At 39.1% G+C, this 18,302-nt stretch overlaps 3 protein-coding genes across 4 annotated transcripts; all 3 read right to left on the bottom strand.

Moving 5' to 3' along the window:
- Window positions 1-1,625: 1,625 nt before the first annotated feature.
- Window positions 1,626-16,950, bottom strand: LOC122664244 (ribulose bisphosphate carboxylase small subunit, chloroplastic-like). 2 transcript variants are annotated; one of them, XM_043859985.1, is made up of 4 exons: window positions 16,944-16,950; window positions 2,741-2,935; window positions 2,517-2,651; window positions 1,900-2,131 (listed from the first exon to the last, which is right to left on the bottom strand). In XM_043859985.1, the coding sequence occupies exons 2-4, from the start codon at window positions 2,921-2,923 to the stop codon at window positions 1,901-1,903; spliced, it is 549 nt and encodes a 182-aa protein (XP_043715920.1). In that variant the 5' UTR covers window positions 2,924-2,935; window positions 16,944-16,950; the 3' UTR covers window position 1,900. The 2 variants fall into 2 exon arrangements, with proteins under 2 accessions (XP_043715919.1, XP_043715920.1); XM_043859984.1 differs by lacking the exon at window positions 16,944-16,950 and having other exon boundaries at window positions 1,626-2,131; window positions 2,741-2,974.
- Window positions 5,291-11,249, bottom strand: LOC122665756 (RNA-binding protein CP29B, chloroplastic-like; the record flags this gene model as incomplete). The annotated part of the gene is made up of 3 exons (XM_043861894.1): window positions 5,291-5,323; window positions 10,609-10,710; window positions 10,932-11,249. Coding segments are annotated over 3 exons (453 nt in total), but the record flags the coding sequence as incomplete, so codon positions are not given.
- Window positions 6,374-8,599, bottom strand: LOC122664242 (pentatricopeptide repeat-containing protein At1g08070, chloroplastic-like). The gene has a single exon (XM_043859981.1). The coding sequence runs from the start codon at window positions 8,521-8,523 to the stop codon at window positions 6,394-6,396; it is 2,130 nt and encodes a 709-aa protein (XP_043715916.1). The 5' UTR covers window positions 8,524-8,599; the 3' UTR covers window positions 6,374-6,393.
- Window positions 16,951-18,302: the final 1,352 nt, after the last annotated feature.

Genomic DNA, 18,302 nt, shown 5'->3' with positions numbered 1-18,302 from the left:
AATATAAAGAAAATTACAGGATATGAAATAAGAAGATAAGTAGATTATATCCTGTGTACCCAGTCTTTAAATGATAAGATATTGATGTGTAAGCATTTTCCCTTTGCTTTATGGTGAAAGGTTTCCTAATGACCATATAATTTTTCTTGGTCTATGTTACTAATTGTTTCATGTGAAGGTGATGTGGCAATTTTGATGATTTGTTTTTTGGGACAAATTTTGATGATTTGATCCTTAGGAAATATTCTAATTGTATCAACTATCTCAAATTCAATCATATACCTTCTCATGTGCTGATGCACTACTTTGATAGTTTTCTTAGTCTTGATAAATACTTTATGGGAGACAGAACCTTCAAAGGCAGTGCTGCCACTGCACCCAGTCACAGAGGAACACGAAATGACCGCCCCACCCATATGAAAGGTGGAAATCTCACCCATGTTGATGCTTTTGCGTACACTCTCATTGGTCTCGTGCTCGACGACATTGCCTTTAAGGAACCCTATCCCATACTTTATTTTGCCCCTTTGAACACTCTCTTTCATTTCAAACTTAACATGTGAAAGACACTTTGAATTTATCTATTCGAAAAACTTTAGCCCCATCTTTTTTTTTGTGCAAGAGTCCCCCAAACCCCTTCAAGGAGAGGGGAAGGGGAGGATTTTTTGAGGCCTCAAAGGGAATAAACTGCATTACAATACTCTAAAGGTCCTCCAAAACGGAAGAAAACCAAAAATCCTACTTAGGATAATTGTGCCCATTTAGAAATAGAGTGTGCAATCACATTGACCAACCTACTAACATGTCGAAAACTATAAACAGACAAAATTAGTCTTCAACAGTGGGATATCTAGACTATGGTGGCAATTTCCCGCAAAGATAGCAGGGATACAGACGAGAGACACTCAACAAGGACTTGACAGTCCGAGCAAACTGGAACCTGAGTCATTCCTACCCTCTTTGCTGAACAAAGGGTCAGCCTAATAGTCAACACTTCACCTACCATAGCTAGCATCACCACATGATGGTCAGTAGCAATCAGCTGAAGTTCCCCCCCAATTGGTCCAAGGCAATACAAGAAATTTGTGATGCTTTTGGGCGAGCGGAGACTGCCGCATCAATATAGATAGAAACCCCCCCCCCCCCTCCCCTCAGTGACAAGAGGAGACCCTTCATTCTATTGGGGAGGCATCTGACTAGAGGACCATCTGAGAATCAAGGATAGCACCTCATTAATATTTCTTATAACACCACATAGTCAATCTCTGAAAGAGGGGCAGGGGATAGAGATTCTGAAGACTAGCATTTCTTAGCTTTCATATTTCCCAAACGATAATGTAGTGTGAAATAAAAACCTTTTGTGTGATTTCTCATATGGCAGCAATTGTGCAGAACCACCCCCCCCCCCCCCTTCCCACCCAATGCGGGACGATATCAAAACTCTGTTTTATTAGGGTCCCTATTATTTTTAGGTCGAGAAGATATCCTCATGCCCTACTGTATTGTGTCTAATTAACATTGTACCATTTTATATCAAATTAAAGTTCCAAACCACAATCGATCGAGAGAAACAAAAAAATAAATAAATAAATAAAAACTGACAATACATAATAGCAGGAGCCAGGAGATAATATTGTTCATCTATCGCCAACAAAAGCATCACAGATCTGCATTTGCATTTCCATTATAATAAATCTTTTCAGTTCAGTTGAGTTGAGTTGAGTTGGAGATCGACCCCAAATTAAAATGGGGGATAAATAGAAAATGGAAAATGCAATAATAGTGTTCCAAAACCGAATAAACTCCAAAACCTAAACACAAACTAAAACAAAAGCAAATTGGGAAATGCATATTACGCATAAATAACCATGAAATTAAAATTAATTCTCTATCATCAGATTTAGAAGCCAGGAGGCTTGAAGGCAATGAAACTGATGCACTGCACTTGACGCTTGTTGTCGAAGCCAATGATACGAATGAAGGAACTTGGGTATTCCTTTTTGCATTCCTCCAGCTCACTCAGCACCTGTGATGAGTCTGTGCATCCGAACATGGGGAGCTTCCACATTGTCCAGTAACGCCCATCGTAGTACCCTGGTGATTTGTTGTTGTCACGGTACACGAATCCTTTCTACATCCATAACACACACAAACACGCACACAGTAACTATACGATATTGTATCATCTTAATTAGGCGGAAGTAATAATCCCACATAAGATGTGAGTGAATAGCCTGGTGTGGAGACTTATAGGTATATGAGCACGAGATCAGATCAGGTCCTTGTACAAGTACCTTCCAAGGCCACAATTCACATGGAATTCACTGCTCATGTGGGTCTCACAAAGGATTCCATGTGAGTAACCCTGAAGGGTATCTGCGCTCCATGAGCAGCTTTCCTTAATGACTACCTTTTAAAGATGAGTTCTACCCACCCAAGTCCCTACCAATAATTTTCATGCTTTTGAAAGAATAAAAATACATAAGAAGATGTAAGAAGAAGGGGGGAAAACAAACCTCCAACTCGAATTCCAAGCAAGGAACCCAACCTTTGCGGAGAAGGTAGTCAACTTCCTTGGCCAATGATTCAGGGGTGAGTGGTGGAAGGTAAGAGAGTGTCTCGAACTTCTTCAACCCAAGTGGAGGCCACACCTGCATTCATTCACAACCCACCATTAAATTCCTTGTTCTTTTTTAACTTCTAACAAATTAAATTCTCTCTCTCTCTCATCTCTCTGTACCTTCATGCACTGGACTCTGCCACCATTGCTGGGAAGAGAAGAGAAGTCGTTGTTGGGCTTGCGGGTGACGGGGAAGGCAACACCAGCCTTGAGACCAGTGAAAGGAGCGACCATGCTTGCCTGAGCAGGGCTGGCTCTGTTTATGGAGGCAACGGCGGTCGATGAGAGCATGGAGGAAGCCATCTCTGCTTCTCTCTACTTACACACACTACCAAACAGATCTCTTTAGGGGAGAGCTTGCTCTTACTTCCCTTATCCGGTTTATAAAGCTTCAAATTCTTAGCTTACCTCTTTCTCATCTCTCATCCTACACCGTTGGATCAGATGTTTTTGGCTGTTTTACATTGATAGCCACACAAATTAGACTGTATTGCCTTATCATGAGGCACCTTATTGGAGTGCCACGTGGCAGGGAGTGGCTAAGCTTATCTCATCCAAGAAAGCGAATGTGTGATGGTAGTTGGTTTTGATTTAGCCCCAACCTCTCTAGTGTTATCTCAACCTACACATTGGTCTGAGCTACTTAGAGCCATTTGAGGTTTCAAGGAAAAAAAAAAAAAAGAGATAAATTGACGAAAATGCCCATGAATGCTATAGTGTCGCAGGATGAGGTTTTAGTGGTTGCAGCTTAGAAGGTAGAAGAAGCATACTGATCAAGTACTCTATCTCCATATATATATATATATGCAGGGTAGATTCTAATTCTGAAGTTGTAATTGGGTGGTTGACCTGTAACTATATACAGAGGAACATAGAGATTTATTTTTCTGATTGGCTTCACAGTGTAAGAGCTTTAGTATCCAATCTTAAAACCTCATAAGAAATAATTTATAAAACAAATTACAAGTAATAGTTGTTTGGTTTTATAATTCATATGCTACCAGTTAGGTGATTATAGAAATTTTAGCAAAACTTTAATCCACAGCCAGTTTTGAGCAAACTTCTAGAGTTGATGATGGCCCACAGAGATGCCAAAGACTGTTTTGTGTAACTGAAATTTGTTTTTCCCTTGTTTTTGATGGGTGCCCATTCCTGGATTGATGGACTAGAAGGTTGAATAGAACTGAAATTTTGTGGATATATAGGTAGACCCAAGGTATCCTGCTCACATGTCAAGTTTCAGTCTAAAAAAAGTTTATCAATACACGAATATACACAGTGACGGGGCTGCATGCCAATACACTTGATTGAATTGAGTTTGAAATTTCACACGTGGTGAATCCAGGCCATGACTTCTCTATCCAATAATCAAAATAGCCACATCACCTTTCCACGTGGCGTAAATGGTTATCGTGATTGAATGGCAAAGTTTGTGGCTGCCACCCATTTTGAGGCTCAAACATACTCGGGGCTTTCAGCAGCCCTTTGTGTTGTGTTCCCACAATAGTTCTTATTAGAACAGCTCCTCAAATTCCTCATAAAGAAAGAACTCCGTTATCCATCCATGCTGTCTACTTCTGATTTGGCCTTCTTACCTCACGATGCTTATCCCTCTAAAAGAAAAATTTTCTTGATGTTGAGTTTTGGTTAATGGATGGCCACTAGTCTAAGCTTCAAAGGATTAGTGTCTGGGTACAAGATGCCCCTTCTTTGCATTTATTGGGATTCTTTCCCTACGAGTATCGTAATTGGAATAGTCTTATTACTCCAAAGAAATCCATTTACAGTTTTTTCAAAAGAGAATCAAAGAATATTCTTGTTCCTATATAATTTTCATGTTAATGGATTATGCAAAAAAACTTGGACTACATAGCTGATATTCGCCAGGATTTAGGGTTCCCAATTAAGGCTTCTTTTTTTTTTGGACTTGGTTGTGACTTAAATTTCAGCCGTGGGCCTGGATTTAGGCCTAATACGAATTGATACATATATAAACATGAATAAGAATTGATACATATGTACATTATATTTGTCTCTTTTCCTTGGACATATCTTTACTTATGGGTTGTGTCTCTTCACACAGGCACACCCATACATGGGAAATGATTAGAGACATGGATTCAATATCTCTAAGGGAGATTGAATATTGTCCGTACATGTTAGACACGCACACCCATTCATAGAGACACCTTGAAGTGGGTCTTTAACATCTATAAATAGTGGATGTTGGCTACCATTTTCATTCATTAAAAAATGTTTTCTCCTCCTCTTGAAACCTGTATTGAACATTCTTACTCCTCTTCTTCTTATTTGTTTTGTGAGTGTTTGGCACAATTCTTGGTATCCTTACTTTGTCTTAGTAAGTGAAGTGCATCACTACTAGCCTCACAAGTTGAAGGGTTATTTTATCTTGGGGGTGGATTGACAAATAAACCAGATGCACCATAGGGTGCCTACAACTTTTAGGAGAGTGACCATTTGGCACTACTCAACCTGTTTGAAGCCCATTCGAAGAATTGCTGAATCCGATCAAGTTCAAGTGTGGCAGAATCCAAAATCGACAATGTTCAATCACTCTCCTTCTATTAGTGTAATTTGCATCATTCGCATCTTAAGGGATGAGTCTTATAAATTTTAGCCATAAGTTCCTCCAAGAAATCCTCAAAGTCCTTATTCTCCAATAACGCTTCTTCCTTGAATTTCCTTCAATGCTTCAACAACCAACTTAGCTTCCAAAATGGTGTGGATGTGCTTGAATCCTTTCTCATATGAAGCCTCGATTGCCATTGGGATTGTGAATGCTTTTTCTGCCTCTGCTCTTACTCTGGCATCTGCACATTATCTACTGACACTATGAACACCATTGTCAATAAGAAAGTATAAACTGAACCAAATGATCTCTAGAGCCATATCTGCCTTGATAGGTCACATCATCTCACAGAGATTTCCTTGCTAAGATTCCAAAGGCATTCTTTTGATTCAGGATTCTTAGAACTGCTATGATGATTCATAGGAGCATGGCACATATTTCTAGCAGCAGACCATATAGCCAAATACATAGTAGAGAGCAGACATTAATTGTCCCTATATAGCTAAGATGGATAAGCATTAAGCACCAAGCAATTGGATAAGACATCATTGATATCAGCCAAATACCTTTCACATAATGCCATTTCTCTGAGATAAGTGTAGCAGAAATCAAAATGTGCATAAATAAAGAAGCCTTGTCCAAAAATAAAAATTAAAAAAAAATAGAGAAGTTGTGAGAAAAAGCTTCTCTTGTAGCCATGTGGAGCAGATCTATTGGGTCAAATTTTGTTACATTGCGACTGAGAAGTTCTCAATGGTACAACCTATTAACAAGTTCACAAGCTTTCTCAAATCATACGGAAAAGGATTACTTGAACAACATCTGTTCTCCCCCTCCTCTAGCCCGCACAAGGTCCAGATCCTGACCAAATTGAACTCAGCCCTCTGAGCGTCTGAATCCTCTCACTATAAATAAGTGACTACAATAAAATTTTGTTTTGTTAGAACTATTTCAGTCCAACACTCTCTGCTAGTTCAAATCTTGCAAATGAATCATTTGTTCTTGTAGGTTTTGGCTCATTACTCGCACCAGAATCCCCTTCATATACTATAGAGATTAATTTTCAGGCTTTTCTCGTCTGTGTATATAACCTTTGTGACGCAGTAGTCACCATTAGAAACAGCCAATTCCGGTGCTGACGTGATATAATAATTCTCGAGGTAAAAAATAAATGAAACCTGCATTACCAAAAATCTTTGCACGAACAAAACCCCTCTCTAAAATGATGAAAGCGATTACGATCCCTCACAATTATCTCTCTCTGGAAAATCCTTGAAATAAATTTAGTCACAGAGTGACAATCACTACACACACGGAGATTCTTCACAATCCTCAGTGTTGTCCCAGGGCTGGTAGAGATCAAACCGAAAGCAATTGCCAACCTCTCACTATGGTGACATAATGCATGCTCTTTCTCCTCTTCAGCCACATCTAGCAACACACTAGTAGTCTCCGCTACATAGCCCTGCTCCTTCAGGCGACTCATAATTTCACCCAACATCATGTATATCTCTTTTGTTTTTGGATGTGATTTGTCCCCCTTCCGGAACTCGTGAACAACTCCATCCAGTTCTATCAAACTACAGCCAGGGATCTTCTTCATTTTCCTTTCTTTCATCGTCTTTCTCACCATTATTGCATCACCCCACCGATTAGCAGAGGCGTATATGTTTGACATGAGTACATAAGCACCATCCCTTTCAGGTTCTATTTCTACTAGCCTTTTCATGATGCTTTCCCCTAGCTCGACTTTTCCATGGATCCTACAGGCTCCTAGCAAAGATCCCCAAACATAAGCATCTGGCTTGATTGGCATGGTGTTAATAAACTCCTCTGCCTCTCTTATGAGTCCAGCACGACCCAAAAGATCAACCATGCATCCATAGTGTTCTATCTGAGGCGTAAGGTTATACAACCTTGACATATCCTCAAAATATCGACGGCCTTCCTCCACCAGTCCAACATGGCTACATGCTGATAGGATCCCGATAAAGGTCACCTCATCTGGTTTTATACCAGACCTAGACATATCAGAGAAGAGAGCTAATGCCTTTTCTCCTTCCCCATGCATAGCTAACCCAACAATCATAGCTGTATAAGAGTAGACATCTTTATGTTCCATGCACTTGAAAACTTCAAAAGCTTGATCTATGCTCCCACACTTTGCGTACATGTCGACTAATGCATTTCCTATAAACCCATCTGCCCTGACCTGATTCCTATCTATATATGCATGAACCCACTTACCCATCTCCAGCATCCCCAGATTAGCACAGCAATTGAGTACACCAACCAAAGTAACATCATCTGGTTCATATCCATTAACTTGCATCCTCCTATACACAGAAAACGCCTCTTTAAACTCCCCCTGTTGTGTTAGCCCCAAGATCATAGAATTCCAAGAAACCACATTTTTTACAGGCATTGTATCAAACAACCTATACGCAAAATCAACATCCCCACATTTCAAGTACATATCAACTAAGGCATTCGCAACAAAAACATCCGATTTCACTTTATTATCGTCCATATACCTATGAATTCTCTTACACAAATCCAAATCCCCCAATTTAGAGCAAGCTGAAAGAACAATCACCATGGTCACTTCATCGGCTCGTAAATTTGTAGCTTCACCCATCTCTAAAAACACCTGAACTGCTTCCCTAGTAAGCCCGATCTCTGCATACGCTTGAATCAATGTTGTCCATGAAACCAGATCCTTGTGGGGACTTTCATTGAACAGCTTCTGGGCCGCTTGAATTGTCCCACAAACAGCATACAACCTCATCAAAGTGTTAATCACAAAAACATCCCTAACTAGTCCTGTCTTGATGCACTGAGCGTGAACCACATTCCCTTCTCTTAGTGCCCGTAAATGGGTGCACGCCTTCAGAATAAAAGGGAGAGTGAAATTGTCAGGAGAGAAGCCCTTCTCAAGCATTTCACGGTAGAACAACAGAGACTCTATTGGGTTTCTCTTGCTACAAGAAAAGCCCCGGATAATGGCATTGTAAGCGTAGAGGTTTTGGCTTCCCATTCGGGCCATGACCGAGCGGGCGTAATCTAGGTTCCCTGAGGGTGATAGAGCACAGAAAGCAATTATTTTGTTGAAGACAAGTTGGGTTTGGAGAGGCCTTGCTTTGATGACGATGGCATGGATTTGTTTGAGCTCCTCCATGGATTTGCAGGATTCCAGTCTCTGCAGAACGAACGGAAGCTGTTGGGCACCAACTTCATACCTCGGAGGAACCGAGGAAGAATGAAAAATCATCATACACCCGTGTTTTTTTAGATTGAATGAAGGAACAAACATCCGAAGAAGAATTTGAGCGACGTACAGAGATTCCCGGTTTTTTCTGAGCTTGAAGTATCTGTCCTTTTAACGGCTGCAATGGAGATACTTTGATAAACTAGGGAAAAGGATTGGCTCATCAAGGGTTCTTTCTTCTTCTTCTTCTTCCTTCTTATGCTTTTTTTTTTTTGAAGAAAATATGCATTAAAATTAAAGGTTACATTGAACCCCGAAGCTCTCTTGAAGGTGCTGAGTTTGCAATTGAAAAGTGCATCAAATACAATTTGGATCTTAGAATTCAAATATCCATATTCGATCCGTTTTCGTATCCATTTAGGAGAATTTGAATCCGTCCGAAAACTAATTAAATATGAATATGATAATCTTTCTATCCGATTGATTATTATCCGATTCGTTTAGCAAGTCGAGGGTAATAAAATATCTTAAATATATCTTTGTATCTGTCTATCTGATTAAGTTACCTTATTGGATTTTTGTTTTCTTGTTTTTATAATTTTATAAATTAAGATAATGTGATTCTTTTTCTAGATTTTCTATTGGTTTATTTATATTATTTTATGTACAGGGATACATGGAATCACATATCTATTAAAATAAATACAAGATAAAATCCAAAGTAAAAAAACGTAAGAAAATCAAAGACTAGGAAGAGTAGAAAAAAGGGTAGTCACTGAACTCTCAAGTCTCAAGTCTCAACCTTAGCCCTCATCAACAAAAAAGTAAAGATGTCAACGGATAGTCGAAAATTCGTATTCGATCTGCATTTGTATCCATTTAGGAGAATCTGTATTCAAAAAATCATTATTTGGAAACTATCTAAATCCGTCAAAAAACTAATAGGATATTATCTGAATTTGTCCGAATATAATCGGATACGAATATGATAATGTCAATATCTGACCGAATTCGATCTGTTTACGTCCTTATTTGGATCTTCTACTGTCGCCTTTCCGTACGGTTGGCGTGCAGCCTCACAATGGCAGGGGCAAAATGACTGCCATCGCCCTGCCTATGTGAGGCTGCACATCGGCCACACAGGTAGGCAACAGTAGAGGATCCTGATCCCATCAAATATTTAGAAATCTAGACAGACTCTAAACGATTAGTAGATTGGCTGTCGTTTGAACATTTTTTTTGATTGACTTTTTGTTTTGCTTTATGATTTAAAAACTTGCTTAGTACTTTTACTTCTGTTGTAATTACCAAAGTTAGCAGAAAACAGGTGCACTTAGTTAAGTGGTTGCAAACAATCGTTAGCTCGGTTAGTTGGAGGCATTGCTGGTTGAATGCATGCCCCCCACGAGGTCAAGGGATCGACTCTCCTGGATTGCATTTGTTCCATAAATGGCACCCCCTCTCCCCCCCCTCTTCCCCTTGGTAGTTGTAGTTTCTGTTGCCTTATCTTAGCCTCCCCCTCTAGCTTAGATTAGATTAGGACTGACAAAAAAAAAAGGCTTTGTGGTTTACTCACACAATTAACCTAACGAGCAGGATAGGTATTATGAATATATTTCGGGTAATTTACACATACCACTCCTGAGGTTTAACAAAAGTATGATTTTATCCCCTAGTTTCGGAAAATTCTGCATACCCCCTGAGGTTTACAAACGTTAACAAATAAACCCATTCCGTCAATTCATAACTAACAGTGTTAAAATCAAAGGGTAAAATTTCAAAAATACCCCTTCAAGAAAGAAACAAAAAATAACCTGCAAGTCATCTTCCCCAAATCAATTGGGGAAGATGAGTTACAGGTATCTTTTAGCATATGTGAATCCAACCCCGTAAAATACCTAAAAATGGAAAAAACAAACACTTCCATCATCACTTCTTCTCGCGCCACTACTACTCTCCCTCTCTCTTCTCCTCTTGACGTCAAAAGCAGAATTGTGAAATACAACTAATCCCAAAGGAGATATATAAAGGGGCCTTTTGAATCTAATCCTGTTTAATATGTAAAGGTACGCATGGAGTTCATAACCTCATAGCAATTGCAAATGTATAGATGCAGGAAATACAAAGCATTATCAATAAAGTAGTGAAGCCATTGAATTAGTAGACGAAGGAAGAGTAAGGAAACTTTACATAGCCATTGAACTGCATAGCAGCTGCATCGACTTTCTTGAGGATAGACATAGTCACAAACCCAAAATCCCGACTTCTTCCGGTCATCTTGTCATAAATAACTTGCAAATCACTAACTTTTACTTCAGTCCACCATGTCCATTAAACTCTAATGCTCAAGAAGCACAAAGTTCAGAGAAACCCTAAAGTAAACCTGACATTTTAACACTCTTGGTCACTAAAACATCTTTGAAACTCTAAAATTTTCAAAAAAATGCTGAACCAAAACCACCCCCCCCCCCCCCAACCGGATTGGAAAGCAGAAATCAGAAGCGAAAACAGACCTCGACCATCTCAACATTTCCGGCGCGTCCACACAACCCGGCAAGCTCTGAGCTGTCAACATTGAAAGAGAGGTTACCCACCAAGAGTTTCAAATTAGGAGAGAAAGTCCATTCACCTTGCTCGAATTCAGATGAGATGGCTACTTTAGGAGTGAAATGGGACGACGAAAGGCTAACGCACCTCCTAGTCTTAGAGGGAGATGAGAAGGAAATCGTTGTAGCCCTATTGTTACATTTGGCAGAAGACGTTAGGGTGACGGTAGAGAAGAGATTAACGGAAGGGTTCTGGGTTTTAGAGAACGATAGGGTTTGGGGAGAGAACAATAGGGTTTGAGTAGTAGTCGACGATCACTTTCTCAAGGTCGAGGAAGTCACATTAGCTATGCTGCATTGATGAAAGACGCAGCCCCATGCGCGATTCATCTTCCCCAAATCTGACCTGCGCGATTCAGATTCAATTTTCGACTTGGTTTCTTTCGATTGCTGAAGCTTCCTCACTGGCTTCAATCCTTGATTACAGATATCTCAGAGTGGGATGGCATCGGCACCGGTGAACGAGACGCAGGCGGATCTGGTGTTACGCTACTACACTTGTGTAAGAAATTTAATATTCTTGTCTCTCATTTTCAGTTCCTGTTCTGGAGTTCAGGGGTTCTTACTTCTAACTGATCCGACAAAGATGAACTACAATCTTGATCCGACAAAGATGAAGGGACAAAGCTCCACTAGTACATCCAAGACTCAAGGATACTTGTAACTCATCTTCCCCAATCGATTTGGGGAACATGAGTTGCAGGGTTTTTTTTTTTTTTTTTTTTTCTTAAAGAGGTATTTTTGTAATTTTACCCCTTGATTTTAACTCTATTAGTCATGAACTGACAGAATGGATTTATTTGTTAACGTTTGTAAACCTCAAGGGGTACGCAGAATTTTCCAAAATTGGGGGGTAAAATCATACTTTCGTTAAACCTTAGGAGTGGTACGTGTAAATTACCCATATATTTTTGGGGGGGAGCATTCTCTGTGGGGGACATGGCCCCTGTGGATGGGGGCCAATGAGAGTAAGCGTTGAAGCATCTTGGAGGCAGGATTTCCACCTTTCATAGGGGGTAAGGCAGTCATTTCACCCCCCAACTATATCTTGGCGAACTAAAAAAGAAGAAGGTACATTGTCACTTACATTAACTGTTGTCCTAATTTTCCTAGGAGAGATAGTAAAATTTTAACTATTGAAATAAGAGTCCCAGATCTCCTATTAATATAAGCAGTAGAATAGTTCTGTAGCAACATTTTAATATCCCATAAAATATGGAAAAACTCCCACACCTACAAATAGGTTGGTTGTGTCATCCACCGCACTAGCTCCTCACAATCAGTCCAAATGTCAATGTATACACCGCTAACATCTTTTATTACTTGCAATCCTTAAAGCAAACCCCTTGCTTCGGCCTCTTGTGCATGCCTTGTGTGGCCAAAAGCCAAACAAGCAAGCAAAAAAATATTATTATAGATTACAACAGAAGCTCAACCTAAAATTTTTATCCGTTGTTGTGCACTGTAGCACTATTGTGCCATCGTGTGGTGCAGCAGCGGCCATGTGTGCATAGTGGGCCCCACTATGCACACATGGCCGTTGTTGCGCCGCATGATGTCACAGCAACGCTGCAATGCACAGTAGCAGATAAAGGTCCCTCAACCTATTTTCCCAGTCTCTTGAGAAAAAACTTCCATCGCAGATGAGGGTGATATGGTTAGATTTTGCAAGCTCAAGGTAGTTAGATGGCAGGTAACAAAATAAAGGGTAGAAAAGGAAGCTCATAATCATAAGGAAAAAACAAAGAAGATTTTCATCATATATCCACCTATTAATATTCCCTAAGATGACATTGGGGTTAGGTTGAGAATTTGTAAAAACACAACGATTTCTAGCATTCCAAAGAAAACAATAAGTGATAGAGAAAACAGAACAAAAGAAAGACTTTTCATAAATAGGTGACGATTTGGGTATCAACAACATAAATTGAAGATAATCGAGAGAGGAGGCTTGACAGTTCTCAAACCCTAAGCCTAAAACCCCTACTACCCAAATTCATTTCGAAAAAGGACATGATAAAAAAAAAGGGTTCCACAAAAAAATATTTTAAATTTTGGGGTGAATCTTTAATTTCCATAATAAACCCCATAATGCACTTCCATTTTCAACACTTTAATGAGAGGACACAACATCATCATTAAACCATTTAAAATTTAATAGTTTGGCAGCAACCTTAGTTGTAAGAATACCATTCTTAACAAAAAAGCAGAACAGAAAATCAGAATGGGGAAAACAGGGTAAGGGGATTTGAACAAGGGAAGCAATGATCCCTAGGGAAGAGTGAAAATATCAAGGAGGTATTCCAATGCTGATCATGGATCAATTTAGAAACATAACAAAAAGAGGGAATGGGGTTCATAGCACATCCAAGAAACAACGATGACCAATGAGGAATCCATGGTTCTTCCCATATGTTGATGGAAGCCCTAGTACCCGGCCACTTTTCAACAAACACTCGCACGTAAAAGAGATTATATGATGTTCGAAATCCAAGATCCCCTTTTAGGGATAAAATTTTTGTTTAGCATAAGCCCGAGGAAAATATTTAGCTTTCAACATCCTACTCCACAAGGAATTTGGACTTGTCACAAGTCTCCACCAAGTCTCAAGAGAAGGGATTCATTTTAGATGGAGGTCATTCTAAACCCTAAACCTCCAAACTTTTTAGGCTTGTACATAGTCTCTTAAGAAATCAAAGCGAGTTTCTTTTGATCCGTATTCACCCTTTTCCAAAAATGAGCTCTACTAGAATCAAATATAGGAGAAAGTTCTCTGAAACAAACTGTTTTTGGGAATAAGAAACAGGACATAAAGAAAGTAGGCATCGATGCAAGAACAAATTTTAGCAGAATAGATCTCCCTGTTTGTGTCAACAAAGAAGAATTCCACGAGGCTAATTTGTGTTGAACCTTATTAACTATGGTTGTAAGTTATTGCCTTCGAGGCCTAGTGGTAAATAAAGGGGTTCTTAAGTAAGTGGATGATGAAGTCATCTCCTTCATCTCTAGTTTAGCAGAAACCTAAGTCCACAATTGATAGGTGTATTTCAATTAAAAATTAGATCACTTTTATTACAATTAATAAATATACCTATAAGATCCTCAAAATGTTGTAAAAAATATAGCCTGGATAGTAGAAATGTCTCTTAAGGTTGCACGACAAAAGTTGAAGGTGTCATCCACAAATAACAAATGTGTAATCTCAGGAGCAGACCTAGAAATTTTAATCCCTTTAAAAAAAATCCAAATCCCGATAAATAGTCACGAGGTGGGATAAGCCCCTCATTTGCCAAGATGAAAAGATATGGGCTTCAAGGACAACCCTACCTATTATCTCTAGAGGGTTAAAAAAAAATCACAAGCTCCTCCTTTTAGTTTAATGGAATAAGTAACAGAGGAGATCAAGTTGTTAATAAGGTCACACCAATGAGATGAAAACCCTAAAAAGTCAAAGACAACATGAAGAAAACCCCATTATAAACGATCATAAGCCTAAATGTCTAACTTGATCATTACCCATCGCCATTTTCCCTTACAATGTTGCATATAGTGGATAATTCCATGGGACGACGACCTTTGACAAAAGCAAATTGGTACAAAAAATTAGTCTAGCTAATAGACTCTGAAGTCTCCTTGCTAAAAGTTCAGAAATTATCTTATATGCCCCAGTGCACAAACTTATGGGTCAAAAATTGTCAAGAGAAAAAACATTCTCTTTTAGGGACTAAGGTTATAAGGGTATGGTTTGTGCCAAAAGGAAGAGACATACAAGTGAAAAATGGTATACAAAGGCAATAACACCCCTTTGTTAAAAATCCCAACACTTACGATAAAAAAAATGGGATGCTATCATGCCTTGGGATTTATAAGCCTGAGTACTAAAATCAACCTCTTTAATTTCCTCAACGAAGGTTAAAGACACTAAGGTAGTATTCTTTTCTTGAGTAATGGCAGAAGGAAAGAGAATCTCTATACAAGTGGGATTTAGAGGATTTGATGTGGTAAAAATAGAACTAAAATGTTGGAAGAACACATGTGCAATCCGAGGGATTTCATACACCAAAGTACCCTCAGGATCGCGTATACACTCTATACTTCTAGTATGATTATTAATTTAGCCATCATGTGAAAAAAAATTGGTATTACATTCTCTTTGTTATACTTAAAGGTGCTGATATTTTTGAAACCCAAAAAACCTCCTCAACTTCTAACAGCCAATGCAATGTATGAGTAAGTTCATCAATCCTGCAAACAATATCCAAAGTAAGATCTAATGTTCCACAATAGATACTTGGGAAAAATAATTTTCTTACAAGAAGAAATATTACTAGAGAGAGTCCAGATCTCCAAAAATCAAAGAGATTTGAAGAGGAGAGTGAACAGAGCTGAGAAAAGAGTTTAGGCGTTTGAAATGAACCAAGGAGAGGCCTATTTATAGGCTTCTCAAAAAAAGAGGAGAGTATCCATATTCTCCAATGGCGTATTTGGATACTCCCATATGGAGTTGGCTGTGCCGCCTGGTCCTAGGGCCAGGATGTTGCCACGTGGTGGGATCCCAGGGCAAAAAATTGGCCCTATATAGGGTCATATGTCCTGATCGTATTTCGCCTGACTTTTGGGATGATTTTGGAACCAACCGTCCGATTTTGATGATCTTTATATCATTGGAAAGAATTTTGAGGCTTACTTTCCAATTACATAAATATCTACCACAGATTTGGACGGAAACATAGCTTGATCTGTGTCCGAAGCGGGGGGTCATGTAGTGTGATTACCTTTTCAATAAACTTTTGGGAGTGATTTTAGGGTATCCGTAGGGGTGTCAATTGGTCCGGTTCTGGGCTATCGGTCCGGATCCTTAGCGGTTCTAGCTTTAAGGTTTCAAGACCATAACTGGACCAATAAACTTACTGGATCCAAATCTAAGACCCAGGATTGTTAACTAATGGGTGATCCAGTTCTGGTTCTTAATCGGTTCCAAACATTATTGAGCCCAAAACAAAGACAATGAGAGTTTCTCTAGGAAAATGAGAGCTTCATCATACATAGATATAGTCTTGTAGAACTCAAAATAAAGAAATTGATGCATATATAAATAAAGAGACAGCTTTAAGAGTTCATAATTTTCATTTGAAGCTCAGCTCATATACTTATGACTCAAAGAGCAACAAAAGAGCGCCAGTTAAAAGTCCTAAGCAATGTAATACTATTAATAGGTTAGGGTTTAAAGCCTTTTAGGGTTTTATAGATCTAATTTCCCATTCAATTTGTTTACATATTATCCAGTTCTAACGGTTTCGGTGCTACCGGGTCCTTAATGGGCTATCGGTTCTAGAACCGTTGGGAAACCCGGACCAGACCAAAAGTATATAACTATTACCAGATCCGTCCGAATAAGCTATTGGGTGATCCAGTTCTGGTTTTTGTCGGTCCAGATCGATTTCGGTTTTTGGTTCTGGTCCTAAAATTGACACCCCTTAGGTATCCGGCCATCTGATTCTAATGATCCACATATCGGCAAAAATAATTTTGAATGTCCAAATCAATGATGTAAAAGATCAAATACAGATCTAGCCAGGAGCACAACCCAATATGTATCCCAAGGATAGACGGGGGCGTACAAAATTAGGGTTTTGTGAGATGATGGCCAAATAGTGTTTAATTTGTACCAAATATTATGACATACCATTAGGGATGTAAGCGGATCGAATTCGGTCGGATAGTGGCATTATCATATTCGGATGGATTCGGATAATATCCTATTGATTTTCGGATAATTTCCAGATAGTGATTTTTTGAATATAGGTTCTCCTAAATGGATATGAATACGGATCGAATATGATTTTTTGACTATCCGTTGACATATTTACCGTTTTTATGATGAGGGTTAGGGTTGAGACTTGAGAGTTCAGTAACTACCCTTTCTTCTACTCTCCTTAATCTTTTATTCTCTTACGTTTTTTACTTTTGATTTTTTAATAGATATGTAATTCCATGTATCACATTGCATAAAACAATATATATATATATATAAACCAATAGCAAATCTAGAAAAAGAATCACATTATCTTAACTTATAAATTTATAAAAATAAGATAACAAAATCCAATAAGGTAACTTAAAAGGATAGACAAACACAGAGTTATATTTCAGATATTTTATTACCGTTGGACTGCTAAACGAATCGGATAATAATCGGTCAGATAGGGGGATTACCATATTTGTATCTGATTAGTTTCGGACGGATTCGGATTCTCCTAAACGAATACGAACGTGAATCGAATACGAATTTACGAATATTCATTTACATCCCTACATACCATAATATCATTAAATTATGCTATCCAGAAAGTTTCATCCCACTCTGACAGTGTTTGAGCATCCCAGTCATTACAAAGGAAAATTGATCCACTGTTAAAACCTTGGGGACTATTTTGGGCTCCAATTACCGATAGCTACAAAATGGTGGATGTTTTGGGATGACAAAATTCATTTTCTACAGATATTTAAATTCAAGGATTTGTAATAGTTGGGGTTTTAAATTGGATGGGAAATGAGAGAGAGAGAGAGAGAGAGAAAGAGAGAGAGAGGTAGGTAGGTAGGTAGGTATGGGCAGGGCGAGGGTGGGGCGGGGAGTTGAGGGTGAGGGCGGCAAGTTGCAGAGGGAGAGAGAGTTCCAAAGGGGTTGCAGACATGGAGGGAAGAGTAGGTAGGGGGAAAAGAGGGGGGAGGGGATGAGGGTAGGTAGGATTGGGTGGAATCTGGGGAGAGGGGAGATGCAGAGCTTGTTCTCCGGCACTTGCTTGTAACCCAAAATCATTTTTCAAAATGAAAGAGGGGAAGAAGAAATAAGTGGGTCCCATTTTTTATATTAAAAAGGGAAAAATACAATGTTGCCTAATCGTATGACCCCTTGCCCTGGTATAAGAGCGTACAAAATTACTGCTCCACCCTTTGTGAAATAAAAAATTTCATCCATGTTGATGCTCTTGTCTGCACTCTCATTGGCCCCGCACTGGTGCAGGGGTTATGCGACCAAGCAACAATCTCTTGCCCATTAGAAAGAATATTGCCACACTATGTAGAGTACCCTAGTGCCACCTATGTCTATCTATTTCTCCAAAAAAAATGGGTAAGGGGTCACTGGTAGACGACGTGGCCTTTGCACCAGCATGGGGCGAATGGGAGCTTAATTAGAGGCATAAACCAAGTGAGATTTTTCATTCTGTTGGGGCAGGGCATTATTTTTAGGGGATTGTATCTAGGCATAAGCTTTAC

This window comes from Telopea speciosissima, chromosome 6 (assembly GCF_018873765.1).
Source record: "Telopea speciosissima isolate NSW1024214 ecotype Mountain lineage chromosome 6, Tspe_v1, whole genome shotgun sequence".
Taxonomy (NCBI): domain Eukaryota; kingdom Viridiplantae; phylum Streptophyta; class Magnoliopsida; order Proteales; family Proteaceae; genus Telopea; species Telopea speciosissima.
The sequence above is the reverse complement of the archived record's forward strand: the minus strand, read 5'-3'. Positions and strand labels throughout refer to the sequence as shown.

Bases quoted from the DNA above. Each gene is read 5' to 3' on its own strand.
- LOC122664242 (XM_043859981.1), bottom strand. From the start codon at position 8,523: ATGTTTGTTCCTTCATTCAATCTAAAAAAACACGGGTGTATGATGATT.
- LOC122664244 (XM_043859985.1), bottom strand. From the start codon at position 2,923: ATGGCTTCCTCCATGCTCTCATCGACCGCCGTTGCCTCCATAAACAGA. The intron at 2,652-2,740 runs GTACAGAGAGAT...GAATGAATGCAG, and splicing joins GCAGAGTCCAGTGCATGAAG to GTGTGGCCTCCACTTGGGTT. The intron at 2,132-2,516 runs GTTTGTTTTCCC...TTATGGATGTAG, and splicing joins GCTTGGAATTCGAGTTGGAG to AAAGGATTCGTGTACCGTGA.